Source organism: Athene cunicularia (genome assembly GCF_003259725.1).
Source record: "Athene cunicularia isolate RWA chromosome 19 unlocalized genomic scaffold, athCun1 chr19_part1, whole genome shotgun sequence".
Lineage (NCBI taxonomy): Eukaryota > Metazoa > Chordata > Aves > Strigiformes > Strigidae > Athene > Athene cunicularia.
The window spans coordinates 11962065-11978027 of record NW_020799124.1 but is presented as its reverse complement, the minus strand read 5'-3'; the positions used below and the strand labels follow the sequence as shown (position 1 = coordinate 11978027).

At 46.0% G+C, this 15963-nt stretch overlaps 1 protein-coding gene across 9 annotated transcripts in view; it reads right to left on the bottom strand.

Moving 5' to 3' along the window:
• Positions 1 to 1460: 1460 nt before the first annotated feature.
• The window catches only part of TSPOAP1 (TSPO associated protein 1), a 71313-nt gene continuing 56810 nt past the window's right edge, over positions 1461 to 15963 (bottom strand). For 4 of the 9 annotated variants that reach the window (XM_026861611.1, XM_026861614.1, XM_026861612.1 and 1 more), the window contains 5 exons: positions 15707 to 15745; positions 13962 to 14062; positions 11942 to 12013; positions 10336 to 10464; positions 1461 to 2808 (listed from right to left, as the gene is read on the bottom strand). In XM_026861611.1, the coding sequence (XP_026717412.1) occupies positions 2593 to 2808; positions 10336 to 10464; positions 11942 to 12013; positions 13962 to 14062; positions 15707 to 15745 (557 nt within the window). In that variant the 3' untranslated portion in view covers positions 1461 to 2592. Of the gene's footprint in view, positions 2809 to 6576; positions 6641 to 8465; positions 8801 to 10335; positions 10465 to 11941; positions 12014 to 13961; positions 14063 to 15706; positions 15746 to 15963 lie in introns of those variants that run through there. The other 5 variants (XM_026861606.1, XM_026861608.1, XM_026861609.1 and 2 more) reach the window with 4 other exon arrangements.

Here is a 15963-nt window from a genome sequence, read left to right as displayed (position 1 = left end):
AAAGCTCAGTCTGTCTCCAGCAACCTCACTCTTCTCTTTACCAGATCAGGGTTGAGGCCCTGCAGAACTGAGCAGCTAGAGCAGGTTCACACAGGAGGATTAGACATCAAGTAGCTGAAGAACTGTGTGTCTGCCATGGTGGTACTACAAAAGTCAACATCAGGCTTTTTTGACAATACACAGACTTTTGCACAGGGCAGCAGTCCCAAAGAAGCCCAAACTGGGAGACAGAGAGGCAACAAAGCCTCTTCTCTATGCACAGCACTGAGTCAGGGCTCCTAGCAGTAAGCTGTTAATCTCTCAGGTAAGAAACATGGGAGAAGACCCTTACAACAACCTCTGAGCAGCTGCTGGCAGTGGACAGGTCCTGCTGGCACAAGATGTGCCTGGAATCTCTGAAAGTTGTATCAGATGTTTAGGAAGCCTGCAAGAGGACTGTGGGTTCCACTTACAAGGTTCTTGTGGTGGGGCTGGTCTCTTTTGGGGCCATTTGTTCTGAGAAAGCAGATTATCATCACAGTCTATCTCCAAAGTGCAGCAGTGGCTGTGTCAGAAGACACAGGAACTGCAGAGTTGGGCCTATCCCAGCCAAGCTGCCATATCAGCACAGCACAAAAAGAAGAAACATCTGCAAGGGATACTCAGATCTTGGCACAGGTATGTGCTCCCAGCAAGGCTTGAAGGTGGCTAGTTGTGGAGGAGCCAGTTAAAAAGCTGTACTTCTAACAAAACCCATCATTGATGTCTTTAGTTTTGCTCTACTCTAAAAACGAGGGAATCATCAGGGAATGAAACACTGTGGTCTGGATGCAGCCACTGTACCTGATGCTGCTTTCACTGCTCTGCTACATCGACACAACAGGACGTGTGAGTGCAGCGGTGTGGCCCAGGGGGCTCCTGGCAGCCTCAGGGCCAGCAGCCCTCCTGCTGCCCTGCCAGCCCTCCGTGGAAGGCGTTGCTGTCCGGGCAGCCACTCCAGCCCCGTGCCCTTCGCTTTGTGTCCGGGAGCACACACACACCCCTGTAACACCCAAGAGCTGAGAACAGAGCACAGGTCTGGCTGAGCGGGTCCCCCGGGCTCAGTGGCACCCACAGGGAGGGGTCCAGCACCCAGATCCTGGGACTGAGGCTGCATGAAGCTGCCCAGGCAGCGTGGCAGGGCTACAGGCACGTCCAGCTGAGGGCTGGACAGGGTGTAGCTGCGCTCAGGCACAGCGTAACAGCGGGTAACCACACCTTGGTGCTTTCTCCTCCAGTGTTAGGGCTCTGAAACACGAGAAGCAATGACTTCTCCTTCCCAGAGAAGGCAGTTTGCATCATGATCACAGGGGAGGTGGGCTCCTATAGGAAGTGCTGCAGAGCACACTCGAGGTGCAAGTGATTGGTGTAATTTTCCCCTCTGCAGGCCCCCTTCCCTGAAGAAGCAGCACTGAATCTTTTGGGTTTTTTTAAGGAAAATGTATTTTTGTGAAAATAGACTTTATTATAATAAAATTTGATATTAAATAAAAACATACCGTATCACCAACACTTGTGGACACTGTGCTGGCATCATTCACGTACCTCACATAACTGTCCTTCTCAAAGCAAGTACCCCACTGAAACATGCAAAGAAATAAACACTGAAAAGGATAGAAACCATGTAGTACAAAACTCTCCGTGGCTTAGAAAGGGATGTGTCTTAACTCAAGGAACACATCATCTCATATGAAAATAGCTGCAAACTCTCCATCCCCAGCTCTGCTCTCCAAATGCTCCAACTCAGGAGCAGCCCACTGAAACAGCCAAATAAAACTGCAGAAGAGGCAGACAATAAATAAATAAATAGATAGATAGACAAATAAATAAATAAATAAGGCGGAGTCCCCAGCCAGTGTGTGGTCAAGGTGAACCAGCCAAGAGCAGCTTACAGCAGCCCACCCTGTAGGCAGAAGTACGAATCCCCCTCGGGGTATCCCTCCTTCCTCCACAGGAATCCTCGTGCTGAAACATGACTGAGGCAGCGTGGGATGCTCCTAGGCACAGCTGCGTATTTACAGGTTTACAGTACAGATAACTCACTTGTCAGCCCAGAGACAGCAAAGGGGATTCATGGGAACAGAAAAGTGCAAATTTTCTTTGCAGGAAGTAAAGGAGTTGACACAACCTCCTTTGGACCAGAGAAATACCAGGGTGCGTAATACAAGGGATCTCTTCCTAAGGGGCCAGGGCTTTGCTGGGAAAAGCCATTTAGCTAACTTACAACCAGAATATAATTTTTAAATTAAAATATTTACAGGGAACCGGTGCATTGAGGGCTGCATGGAGCAGGACACACTACCGAGGAGGTAGCAGTGTCCTAGAGCTGAGGCCTCACACACCCCAGTGTCATGACACTGTGTTCAGAGCCACTGCCCACACTGGGTGGGCACCCACGGCTGGGCTCTTAGCAGAGACCACAGCTCACAGACCCACTGAAGAGTTTTCTCTACTCAACATACACTCTTTCCCTATGAAAATACTCTAATCAGCTTATTGCAGAGGGCTTCTCCTGAATTTTCCAGTCCCTGTGTAGACTGCACTGGCAGTCTTTACAGAACAATAAATCCCTTGTTAATTTTTCTTACTGGACCCAAGTTTTTTGAAGAGCTTTTTTCCTTTGAAGAAGAAGCCTCTCTTCTTTTTACTCTGACCAGGTACATCACTGCATTTGAGAACAGCCAGCGATGCCTGCTCTGGACACTGCTCGCCCATGACAAGGCAGGAAGGTGGTAGAGTAGGAGGAGTTGGTGAGGAGTCGCTCTGATCAACAGACCCATCAGGATTTAACTGAGTGGGAAAAAGAGAAAACAAAAGAAAAAAGCATAAGTTAGAGCTGGTGAATGATAACATGCCAACACAAATCTCAGCCAGAGAACCCTGTCTTCTCCCTGCCAGTCTCTCTCTCACCCAGCAAGGCTCAGCTCTTGTACGCCGTTAGATCCAGTTAGGAAGTTTCCAGTGGATTTAAACATTTTTGTACCCACTGCCTGAGCTCAGACATTCTGAAGTTCCTTAACTTTGGGCTAAGAATAGGACAGCAGAAAAGACCCACTCTAGACTTGGTTAAAGATGCTGCTTCACAGCTGAACATGCTGTAAGTGAAGCACCTCCTGAGAGCATGGATGGATACTGGGGCATCCATGTATGCCTGCTGGCTGCCTGGGCTGGGGAGCCTGGGAGACTCCCAGCACACTCAGGGACAGTGGCAGGACATTAAGAAAAAATACAACTTAAGAACAAGGACTGTGCAAGACCTTCAGAAGCTCAAGGAGGCTTGCTAAACCAGGAGACTTCTGCAATAGTGGCCACGTTCTGTCACAGTAAGAAGAGAAATTTGGAGTCTTGCAAGGCAGCTCAGCATCCATCAGGCCGAATCACAGGAGGGACAGAAAGCGAAGTCTAACGCTCTGCAGCGGCACTAATAATGGAGAAAAAGTTCATGATGGAGCAGGACATGGAGAAGTCTTGGAACAAGTGGAACAAGAACAGCAACTGATGTGTTTCTAAGCCACCCAAGCATTTGAGAATGTTAACTGGGCTCCACAGTCCCAAACAATGCGTGTATGCTGCTCCCTTTGGAAAGGGCTTTTAGAAATCAGGAAGTGCTGTAGTCCTGGGCTCAGTTTCTTCTTCACAAAATACTAACGACAGGTCAGTTCCCAGCAGCAGCCTTCTTTCCATGAGCTTCTCTTACTGGGTTAGGTGTCCAGACAGTGACTGTTTCTAATCCAGCAGAGCAGGCTTTCCCAAAAAGCTGCAAAATTCACCAGGGATGAGGCTCTGGGTTTTTGAGGTCTAAGAAAACACCTGTCCCACTGCCTTCTCTTCCACACAGCCTTCACATAACCAACATCTTCCAAGCTCCCAGCTGTACACCCTATCCTATCACTGAAACATCATCTCTCTGCTTGGGTCCCATGAAGTGAGGGAAAGTGGAGCTCATGTCCCTTAAGGGCCTGTGAGCAGCCACAGCTCCAACAGGGAAGATGAGTTAGCGACACCGGCAGCAGGATGCTCTGCCTGGGATGGAAGCATTCCTGAAGAGCAGAGACATTAGCCCTGCACAGGACATGTGAGAGAACCAAAGCAGCTGTCTGTAAGTTCGCTGGCAGGAGTAGCTGTGCTTTGGTCCTGGTCCCACACTGCCTGGAGAAAGCTGCCGAATCAAGCAGATGCACAGATATAACATTTACCGCTGTAGCACAAAAACACCTTATGGACTGTGGGTTTATTAAAAACTTCCTGGGGCCAAAAGCAAAAGCAGCAGTGCCCTATCACCCTACTGCTGTTTCAGCACCCCAACTCCTGTGTGACAAAAAGCACAAAAAGTGGCTGTGAACTCTCCTCCCCTCACATGTTGAAGTTACACTACTGTATTGCAGCTGCTTCACTCTGTGCAGGAAGAAAGTGCTTCTGGTACAAGATGATCAGAAACCTCTTCTCTAGAGTCAGACTCAGTATGCTGAATACCTATCAAGTCAGTCCTGAGAAGAGAAGGGTACAGGACTTTTAGAGAGTTCTGTCTTGGTGTGAATATACTACCCTTGGCAACTCCTGAAAGTTGAGAGTCACCTACTATGCTGCAGCAATCACTTTAAACTGTCTCAAGTGACAGTGCCATCAGACTCGCTCTTAGCTGAACTGCGGTATCTGGATACAGGGACAGAGACGTTAACTCCTCTCCACCCCTCTTCATTACAGTAAACAATACAGTCCCTGATTTTTCCCTGAACTCACACTCTGTTTTCACCTAGAAATGTTGTTCCACACACTTTCAGAGGCACTTCTGCAACTCTCCAGATATGCAGCACTGTGTTGAAAGGCCAGCTACTGCCAAGGACACACCGCAGAGGGCTTGATGGAACAGCCCGGCCCCTGTGAAAGCTGCATTCTGCCTGCAGGGTCCAATCCTGCTGCAGCACCCTCAGCAATCTCCTGGCAACAGCCACGTGCAAGGCGCAACACTTGGTGTTGATGGTCCACGTGCTAGTCAGGTCTGAGAAGTCTGGAAATAAATCTGAACGAATCTAGATGCACCATTTTCGGCCAGTAATGCAAGATTTATGGAGGCAGAGAAAAAAGAAGCCAGATGAGGGCTAACTTGGTAGTCTACTGAGTTAGCTGTGTGCAGAAGTAAGAATCCTTGAGTTCTGCTCCAGAAATTATCCTTGGATAAAATGCACAAAAGCACTGGGCTAACAGCTGAGGAGGTCTCACCAACATGCAGTGAGTGATCTCCCCTGTGAAGCTCAGGCCTTGGGCTGTCTGGCTCAGCAGCCCCAAAGGATGTGGAAGTGATGCAAAAGCCCCTGTGCAGTCAAGGCAGTGGAGGCTGTGGAAACCACTGGAAACCATTCTTCTGGCAAAGGTGGGACAGTTTTAGGGCAGATCTGAAGCAGCCCAGCAAACCCTATACTATTTCTCCTGTAGAGCTATGCATGGAAGACTGCATGCAGAATGAGGCAGGTACCCAACTCACAAATGTCACAATTATTTACTGTGATAAGGATACTGCAGTATCAATGTCATTATCAAATGTCAAACAGTTAAAAGGAAGTGACTAGCAGTTTCCTGTCTTTGTGGCTGAAAGTCCTGCTGATTCCCAGCTGTAGTATACGATGCCCAGGCAGATTTCCACACACAGAGGCACTCTTGCACACAAGCATGTGCAGATATTCTCAGAGGTCTCTATATAGCAGGAAAGCAACAGAACCAGTTCACACATTCATCTGGTAAGAGAAAAATGATACTAAAATTAGGGTTTCTTCTCTAAGAGAAACATGAAGGAAAAAATTGTTCTGCCAAGATCCTGGTAAAACCTACTAGGGTTGATAAACAGAAGAGTCATGTTAGTTTTTAGGGGGTGGTTTTCAGTGCTGTCTCAGGTATTACTCTTTTGCACAATTTCAGGAAAACAATGTTCAAAACGAAGAAAAACACAGATCTCCTCCCACTGCCCCCCAAAACCAGGGGTGTCACCCCCCCAGCCCCCAAATTGTTTGTTTAAGTGTTATCAGACAGAACAATTACCACACAAGGTTGGTTTTAGGGACTAAGTGTTACTACTTCCTTAAGTTCATAGTGTGCAGGGGTATTCTGGGACTGTACTCAGAAAGGAGTAAAATCAAGAAGGAAAAAAAAACACAGGCTGAATATGGGGTGTGCTCAGCCTGAGCAGGATCTTGCAAAGGCTAAACAAAGCTTTGGCTGTTGATATGCTTGAACAGTGGTAGAAGAGCCAGGCTGAATTACAAAGCCGGTCTTTTCTAAACCTGAATATCCAGCACAGTCCCATCACGGTCCCCAAAACCACCAGATAATTGTTCCAAACAATTGCACTTCATGAACTGAACAGATCATGGCTTGTGTTTAATATAGAACCAATCATCTGGCAGGTAGAGGTCTGCCACCAGAGGATTTGAAGGTGGACTTGCTAGCAGGCCCCAAAACAGCCTGTCAAACTACAAGCAAGAAAGGCAGTAAACTACAGGTGCAGGATCCTTTAATATGCTAGGCTGGGTGGGAGATTGAAGAGGTCTTCTCACACAAACTTACATGGTTGCTCTCTCTCTCTATGTATCATTCATATCTATCACTGGACTCTTCTCTTCCTCATTCTCTGAAGAAAAGAACCATCACGGGTGCATAGTACAGGCAGAAATAAATACATGAAATCAATTAGAATCAAACACTTTCTGAAGGTGCTTTACAATCAGTCTTTGACAGAAACTGCATATTACTGGTAAAAAAAATATTCATTTGACAGCCACAGCATTAAAGCAACTACTTTAAGCTGGTGAGCACAAGTGCTTCAGGGCCCTAGCTTGTGATGATAACTTCTTGGATACGCCTCTTTGTGTTGTATTTTTTATTGCTTAATCTAATTCCCAAATGTCGTCAGTTTGAAAGTTAAACTGCTTCACCTGTTTCAGTTGCCATCATTTTAAGATTTACTCATAAATAATTCAAAATGATCCACCTTCCCCAGTTCAATTTGGAAAGTAAACTGTCCTTATTCTCAGGCCTTTGGCATAGCACCAGAGTGAAGGGAAGTGTGAAGAACAGGGTGAAAAAATCAAATCCAAGAAGTTACAAGTGATTTAAAAATCACTATGATCATGCTGGAGAAGCTTCTGTTAAGACTGGAACTAGCTTTAATACAAGTCCAAAGCTCTACTGTGATACCACAGTGCATATACATGCCCCCTGATGTGTGAGGTCTCAGGCTGGGACTAGTGGAGGTCTGGTTTGCCATGCTGTCTTTGAGAAGATTCAAACAATATTTCTCCAGAGGCTGCTATGCATCTTTTGCCTTTGGTGATTTTTTTGCATACTACCCCAGCCCCTCCCATACCAAACGTCAGCAGCAAAGGTGCTTCTGTTTGTGGTGCTTTAACAAGCAAGTTTCTTAACTCTACGGTGTGAATGTGTCACTGATGGTGGAAAGCCCCAGGCGTGGCTGTGTCACTGGGAGAGTTCATTCCAGCTCAGGGATGGCCCTTAGAATGTGTTTTACAGGAGGAGGTATTCCTTCTACCTTACCCATGAGGTGTTCTGCCCATAGGCAGGGATGCTGTGATTGCTGTGCAGAGCCAAAACCTCAGTGGGATCATGTTCTGTCTCTCCTTGGTAATCACTAAACATACTTAAACGCAGTTAACTAATACAAGTTTGGTTATGAGTAGGGTAAATATACTGCTTTCAAAAGGGAGCAAACTTGCCCTTAACATTTGGAAGCTGTTTAGATAGGTCTGGATTGCAAAGCACAAGCAAGAGGCAGGACTGCACATCGTTAAAGAGAGCTAAGCCAGAATCACCCGGGACAGGCCTCCTGGTGAAGCAGGGAGGCAGCAGGACAGGAGGCAGGCAGTCTGGCACTACACAGAAGCAGCCAACAAAAAGTCATGCCTTGATAGTTAATGTGGATTCCCACTGAAATAAAACTGGCTTAATCACCATCAACTGAATATTCCAAGTCTCCAGACTTCAGATTACAAAAAAGATAGCAGCTTGTGGATCAGCTGAGTACCAAAACTCTCAAATTGATCCTGACCTAAGGCCACAGCTTCCTGCTCTGCAAGCCTGAAATCAGAGCCAATGCAAGGGGAAGCTCTGTTGGATTTCTGGCAGAGAGAAATGGAGACAAATGGAAAGGTCTGAAGGGCAAGCAAGCTTGAAACATGTCTATTTTATATGGGTTGGTTTATTCACACTTGAAAGGCATTTCTGTTTATAAAATGGTGTCATGAACCACAGGAAAAAAGCTTATAGCCTTGAGCATGCAGGAATATCTGGGCAAAACTCCTGTGTCCAGGGAAACAGTCACCCACTGCTGAACCCAGCAGCAGTGGAAAGCAGAGCAGACAGCAGAGCAGCAGCGAGCTGCAGGGCAGCAAGCAGGAACAGCTCGTGCTGCCTGCTCAGCAGCAGAGCGGGCAGGAGCTTGTTACCCTGTAAGGCCTGGGACAAAGCCCGAGACGTGGTAGGTCAAACTGCTGTCGCAGTTTCCTCACCAGTAAAACAGAAGAGTGGGATGCAAATTGCAGTATCTGAAATAAGGGCAGATTTGTTGTATGTTATCCTGTTTAACAGCCAAGTTACTCTCTCTTACTCGCCCTTAACCAAACACCATTAGCTAAGCCAAACCCTTCACATCTGTGAGTGGCAGATCAGCTCCCTGAGCCCTGAAGGCTACCTGAATTTCCCCATGGTTTCTGGGATGACTCAGGCTGGGGCTGGAATAATGACCCCTGGCATCTGAAACTGGCCCTTGTTGTTCCTGGTTGAAGCTAAAGAGCAGGGTTAGAGCTGTAAAAAGCTACATTATGAACTCAAGCTGTTTTAATTTTGCTGGTTCAGATCTCCTTTGGCACCCTCTAGTCCAACAGATGAGTGATTTGGGAGAAGTAAGTAATTTTGAAAAGGAAACTGAAGAAGGAAGCCCACTCTGAATGCTTGTTTCCCCCCAAGAAAGTTAGACTTGTGTAATCTCAGGGCTCTTAAACCCTCGTAGTAACAGCTTAATTAACCTGTGATTCCCCAGCATGGACCAGCACTTACGAGCCGGGAGGAAAGGGACTGAGTCCTAAACAGGTAAGGCACAAGGGACCAGACACCTTCTGAGTTTAGAAGATGATCCATCAAGCTACCCAAAAACTTTATTTCTGAGTCAGGCCTGCCACCTGCCCTTCATAAGAATGCGTCGAGGCTTTAGTGCAGACTTGTACCCACAAAGCTTGAAATGCCTGGAAGCAAGAGATGGGGCTACAGGTGAAGCCTAAGGGAGATCACGCAGCATTTGAAGTTAGAAATGGGAGGTGGGTACAGGGAAAAGGAAGAGCTGAGCATGAAAAATAGGACAAGGAATGCTGCAGAGAGCAGGAAAACTAGGCTGGCATCAGTGGAGAGTTCAACAGAGGATTCAGAGCCACGTAATTCCTTAAGGACTGGCTCAAAGCCAGCCTGGGCCTGCTCTGACACACTTTTATGGGTCTGGCACTACCTGACAGTGCCAATACCTCCCAGGAAGAACTGAAGGTTGAGTACACGTGAGCTGGGACCAAGCTGTGTCCCTCCCTGCCTCCCACTCTCTATGACACAGCATATGAGGTCCAGGAGTGACCAGGGAGTTGTTACACTTCTGGCCTCACCCACTGGGGCCTGACTGAATCTGGCAGATGACTCAAAACTTACACTTAAGAATTTGTTTTAAGACTATCAGCAACATAATGCAGGGGGTTAGCTCAACCTTCAAACTCCATGTGTCTGTGGGATGCTTTCAAAGCCTTAGGATCCATACCACAGATGTGTTTGAGAAACTCCCCAGTGTGTTTTAAATTTATCTGGAAGTACCTCAGACTGGGTTAAGATATATCTAACTCAGGGTGAGTGGAAGAGCATTGGTGTTTGAGTGTCAGTAATTCCAGAACTCTTTGATGTGGATAGAAGCATAGCTGAGGAATTTCATGTATCTGGGGAGCAGGCTGAACTGCTTTGCTTGCAGCAGGATTTCACCACTGACCCTTTCCTAGATCAAGAATTTGCTGGTGGGACACGGAATGCTCTTTGCTCACCTGACCATAATGAGACTGAGGCCCCAGTGGATGTTGCTTTGTGCCTCTTTTTGCACTATAGATAAGTCTTCAAGAATTGTTCCTAGCACTACATTCTAAACTTCTGAGCATCCCCCATGGCATGAACTGAGCTGCATGCAATAATTTAAATGATTCCATCAGATGCTGCATGCTGAGCAATGCCCAGTCTCCAGCCACATCACAGTTTGGATGTCTGTACTATACAGTCACACAATCTTACCTGGCTCTCAGCACTTGGTGGAAAAGCTTCTTTATCTTTCGAATGAAGTTCCTTGACCATGCCTCCATCCGATGTTACAGCTTCCAAGAAGTTAGATGGGACAAGCCCTCTCTGTTGGTTCAGCTCTCCCTGCAAGAGCAATATTCAGTACTCACATCAGGTTTTCTGGCTGATGGAGAAATAATAAATAGAGCAGAGAAGGCCAGATTATGGCCTGAGAGAACCAAGTGTCCCAGTTCAGCTAGGACAGGGTTAGGTTTCCCCAGCAGAGAGAGAGGGGGAAGGGATCTCCAGCCGGGTTATTCATACCATGCTGGCATCAGGTCCAGGGGCGGAACCTTTTTACTGGGCTCTTTGGTGGGCTCGGTGGCGGGAACCTTTCTTTCCGTAAACCAGCTAGCGGTATTTCTCTGTATATCGTTTGTCTTGTTCACTGTTATTGCTGTTTATTGTTGTTACCATTGATACTGTTGTTGTTCAGATTGTTCTATCACTCTGTTGTATTAAATTTCTTGTTATTTTAGCTGGGGTCTGTGTCTAACTTCCACCCCGACCAGCGCGGGTGGCAGGCTTAAAACCTGCACACCAAGGAACATGCTAATGTTGGAAGGATCCTCAGCAAGTTTCACAACTCACATTCTTGTTTAGTTGTGGAACAATTCAGAGTGCAAATACACAGAAGAGAGTAAAGGAAGAAAAGATGGCAGCAAGACATGACAAACGTATTCCAGCAACATTCCACTGCTATCCCAGAAGCAGCTTGAATATGACTGTGCCACAAGCTTTCTAAAGGCCTTTGATTTGCTCTGGTACTTATTAACTTTCTTAAAGAATGAAGCACTACTGGTACAATGTCCTGTAGACATTGCCTCAATGATCACCCAGGTCCAGAGCTGCAAACCAAGCTTGGCTGTATTCCTAAAAAATTGTCTCCAGTTCAACAGCAGGTGGTTGGGCGAGACAAAACCAACCCCAGCAATGTCACTTGGCCAACATTGTAAAACATTAGTCAAACAAAACGTTCCCAGTGATCCCCTCCAGACTTTACCTGGAGCTGAACCTCAACTTTGATGTGTGAAGACACACTGCGTTCTGTGCAGGAAAAGGTGGATGATCCAAGGGCCAAGGATCGTGTCTAGCACTCAGCTCATTGGCAGGTTCGGTCCCCAGGTATGCAGAGTAAATTAAACAGACACCAGTGCTTGCTCAAGCTGATGTGTTGAAGTATGGCTGGATGGGAGTCATCATACATTTTTATGCTTATGTTGCCATTTTAGCCTCCTATCCTGGATAAGACCATGTGTCTGAGTGCTTGGTGACAAAACAGCTTATAGCAGATGCTGATGTACGTACAGAAAAATGCATCCTAAGCTTTGGGAAACCTGCAGTCAAGTTATGCTAAGAAATAAACTCAGGACCGTTTGGATATAGGGTTTACAGGAGAAGCATGGACTGCCAGAAACAATCTGCTCTGCACTAAGCAGATATGGGGTTGTTTTTTTCCAAAAGCAGAATATTTTGTTCCTTGATTTCTGCTTTCTTGCCACTAGATGGACTGCAACGATTTCAGATGTAGCCACAGGACCTTCCCGACCCCTGTACTTACATAATAGAATCCATCATCATCCATGGACCCAAACACAGTGATAATGTCCCCAGCACTGAAAGTCAGTTCAGCCTGCAAAGAGCAAGATAACAGTGGTCAAAGGAGAAGCACTGCCTGGAATTTCTAAGCAGAAACACAAGGTCACCCTGGGCTTCTTATACAATCTCACCTCGAGGGAGGGAGGCCACTGTGTTAAGACTTGCAGGACCAGGATGCAGAAGATCAACTGAAGTAGTTAACTGCTGAATTCAGTGCTAAGGCAGTATTTCATAAATTACAATGAATTTTTAAAAGTTTTAAAAATAAAAATAAAAGTCAATAGCAAAGTCTGTTTCTTAAATCAATTTTAGTAAGGCTTCAAAATAATACCTACCACCTGTTCTGGAAACGTATGTTGAGAACAAGCTGAACAAACACCAGAAATACCTTTAATTTCTTCAAATATAAGTACTAACTCTTGCTCCCATGGACGATCCTGTTCAGTATGCAATGTGCAGGGATTACTCACTAGCAGGAATGCATACAAACAGGAAGATTTGACCTGGAAATAGAATATTACTGTACAACAAACATGACCCTCCACCACCACATCCGTCTGTCCTGTCAGCTCCACGGAGCGCAAGACTGAAGACAAAGGTGTAAGCAGTCCATTCTAATGGAAGAAACTGCCCAGTTACTGAAAAAAAGCTGCTCTAAAGGTGCAGTCCAACCAGGCTGTGTCCCTCTCAAGACACACTGGCTTTAGATGCACTTCACAGAAGTGTTAGCTGGAAGGGATCTACCTCTAATATATTTAGCTTATTATATCCCTAGTACTCAGTTTATTTCTGGATGCTGCAGGCTCCTCCTGTTGGCTGTGAATTACTTTACTCTAGCAGCAAGACACTTGTAGGGAACTTCACTCACACACAGAACGGCACAGCTGATCCTACTATATCTTGGTGCAAGTTCACAAACAGCAGCTGCAGCCTTCTAGCAGAACAGGTGACCAAATTTTCTGGGAGTGTGAACAGGAAGCATCTCCAACAATGCAACAGAACTGCACCAGCTTGTTTCAGTAATTTGAGCTCTGTCCACAGGGAAGGTTCTAGGAAGACCAAATCACTGCAAATAATAGTCATCTTCTTGTTGACAAGGGCTCGAAAGTGTTCTTTGGCTGGATACACACTCTCATCATATCTCCCAGGATAAACCACCATCCCTAAAACACAGTGTCCCCAGAAGCAGGCTGCCTTGTTCACAAGACACTCAGTTTGGGAGGCAAGGACTGCCTGAACTGTGCCACTTCTTGGGAATTCACTCCTTTCTGGGTGCATGGAAGGAATCCAAATCCAAACCCCATGTTCGTGTTTACTCAGAGTAGACTAACACTACTACGGAGGAAGAGAGAACAGAGCATGTTCTAACTTAGCATTTTATTTTGCAGAACGGATTCTGCATTGCAACCTTTCCATTTGAAACAGACTTATCCACAAAAATACTGTTTGGATTATATGTTTGAAAAGCAAGAACTTCGAAGGCTGGTCCATTAAACTGAAGCTAAGTCTTGCTTGAACAAAGACCTACACAGGTATTTAATGCAAAATACATGCTCTTCTGAAGTATCAGAAGTCCATTCAACCCCTTAAGCAAGGTTTTCCTTTCACCAGTGTGTGCCCTGGATCATTTGCTAACAGCAGGGTCTGCCTCCTCCTACCCCAGATCTGCTTAGTCCTGTCTAATCACTAGAGGATGCTACGAAGCCATGAGACATTTGCACAGTTTCACTGAGACACATACTGAGAATCATTAGGGCTATATTGCTTCATATTCTTCACAGATAACTGATAACACTGTTATTAGAGAATGCATGGGAGAACATGTCAGCAAACTCTACATTTTATGACTTCAGCCAACCCCTTTTTAGCAGTAATATCGCCAAGCTATAATAGTCTCTGTTTTGACTGAAGTGCTAAGTGTCTTTGGATAGAAGAAAAAAAAGAGAGAGGAAAAAGAACCCTATAAAAGGACTGGTGGTTACCTCTGCATCTGCATTTGGAGAGCTCTCCTTAGGGTTATAGTCAAAGACAGCCACCATACTTCGAGGAATCAGTTCAGCTTCAGAGTCTTTATTCTTCTGTCCTGCAGGACAAAAATAAAACAAAATATCCTGAGCTAGAAATTCGAGAACAAAATCCCAAATCACACCAACTCCTTCACCATTCTTGGAGTAGACTGAGCAAAAAGAATACCAGGAGGAAAATAAATGGGAGAGAGATCTTAGAGCCCCTAGAGACATTTTGTAAAGCAGTTTTCTGATCTCCTGTATCACCTCACAAGCACAAAAGTGGGGACTTCTCCCCATTCCAGCATCCTGGTGTCCTTCCTATGTATATAGGAATGTTTTATTTTATGTTTTCTATTTATACACATACACAAAGACACAGAGGACGGCAGTCTCTTTATAGTGTCTCAAATGGTCATTTCTCTTCCCTCCACACGATGATCTGCTATTGAGCTACAAAATTTATCCTCCAAGTGCCAGGGGAAGAGCAAGAGCCCTGCACAGCATCACCTGGCAGCCCAGCCACTGCAGTACAGAGCTCAGCACAACAGGCCATCATCATCCAGGGAACACGCTGCACTTTCACAGCCACCTGACTGCTCACCCCCATTACAGACCTTTTCTGAGTCTACAAAAACAAAGTATGGTGTTACAGAAACACACACTGTCCAGTCCTTCAGCTTATGAATTTAAATCCTGCTTCAGGGCAACACTGGATGGGCTAGCAACGGGTGTGCAGGCTTAGTCTCTCTGCATGTCAACAGATGACTGTGCACCTAAGCAGCATGACTATCCTCTCAAGGGATGCTGGACTTCTAAGGACTGTGGCATCAGATGAGTAAGACCTCCCTGCTCCTCCAAAGCACAACCATGCAGGCCCTTAAAATGCTGGGGTTTCAACCCCAAGCCCCAAATTAAGGTTGACATGTGGGTGATTCCCACAGCCCTTCACAAAGGGGGGTGAGTTTGCCTTCAGGCTTCCCTCCAGGGTGGTGCCGGCCTGGCAGACAGAGCCATTGGGTAAATGAGCCCCAGGTGTCCCACACTGAGTAACCAAGGGTCAGGTGTCCCACTGAGGGGTAACAGCTGGGACCACTTGCAGGCAGGGGCAGTGTCTGTGTGTGAGATGGATGCCCTGTGCAGAGTTCCCTGTTGGGGAAGGACCTCCTGCCTCCCTGGGACTGGGCTACAGTCAGGTCTGGCTTTGTAAATGTGGGCTGTGTGGAAATTCAGTGTGTGGCTTCCTTGGTCTTATGTATTTGGCTTGTTGACTCGGTTGTCTCCCATCCCTTCTATGGGAAACTGCATTTCACCATTTATTCCACCCATTGTTGGTCGTGTGGTGTTGTTGGGGTCAGTGGGATTGATGTCAATTATGTATAATCTGACTTGTTTGTACCTCCAGTGCTCACCCATGTACTGACCCTTTTGTATCAAATACAATTTGGTTATTGGTTCATCTTTATGCTGGCTGTGTCCTTTATGCTAGGCTTGATAATTGGCAAAACAGCCCTTCACCTTCAAACACTCCCTGTTTAGTCAAAGGCAACTGCACCCACTACTAAACTAAAAGAATTAAGACTCTTCTTTTGTGAAAATGACCATTTTCTTACAGTGCTCTGAAGCAGCACTACAGGGTCTTGCATTGGCCCCTAACCACAAAACATGTCTGTATTATGATGATGTGTTATCTACCCAGAGTAAGAAAGAGCAGTTCTCACCTGAATGAGACGTGTACTTCTCCTGTTTATACAGCCCTGATGGGGGAAGAAAATGTCTCAGTGAGAGTTCATCTTCAAACAGTGACCACATGACACAACTGACAAACAACAATAAAAAGAACAAAGACCAAGGCAGCAAACAACAAAAGCAAACTGTTCATGCAACTCAAAGTCTACACCAGTAACCATGACTCAGGAACGTAACAAGCAGCAGAGGTCAAGCTCCAAACTATAAAAAGACATCACTGTTGTTAAAA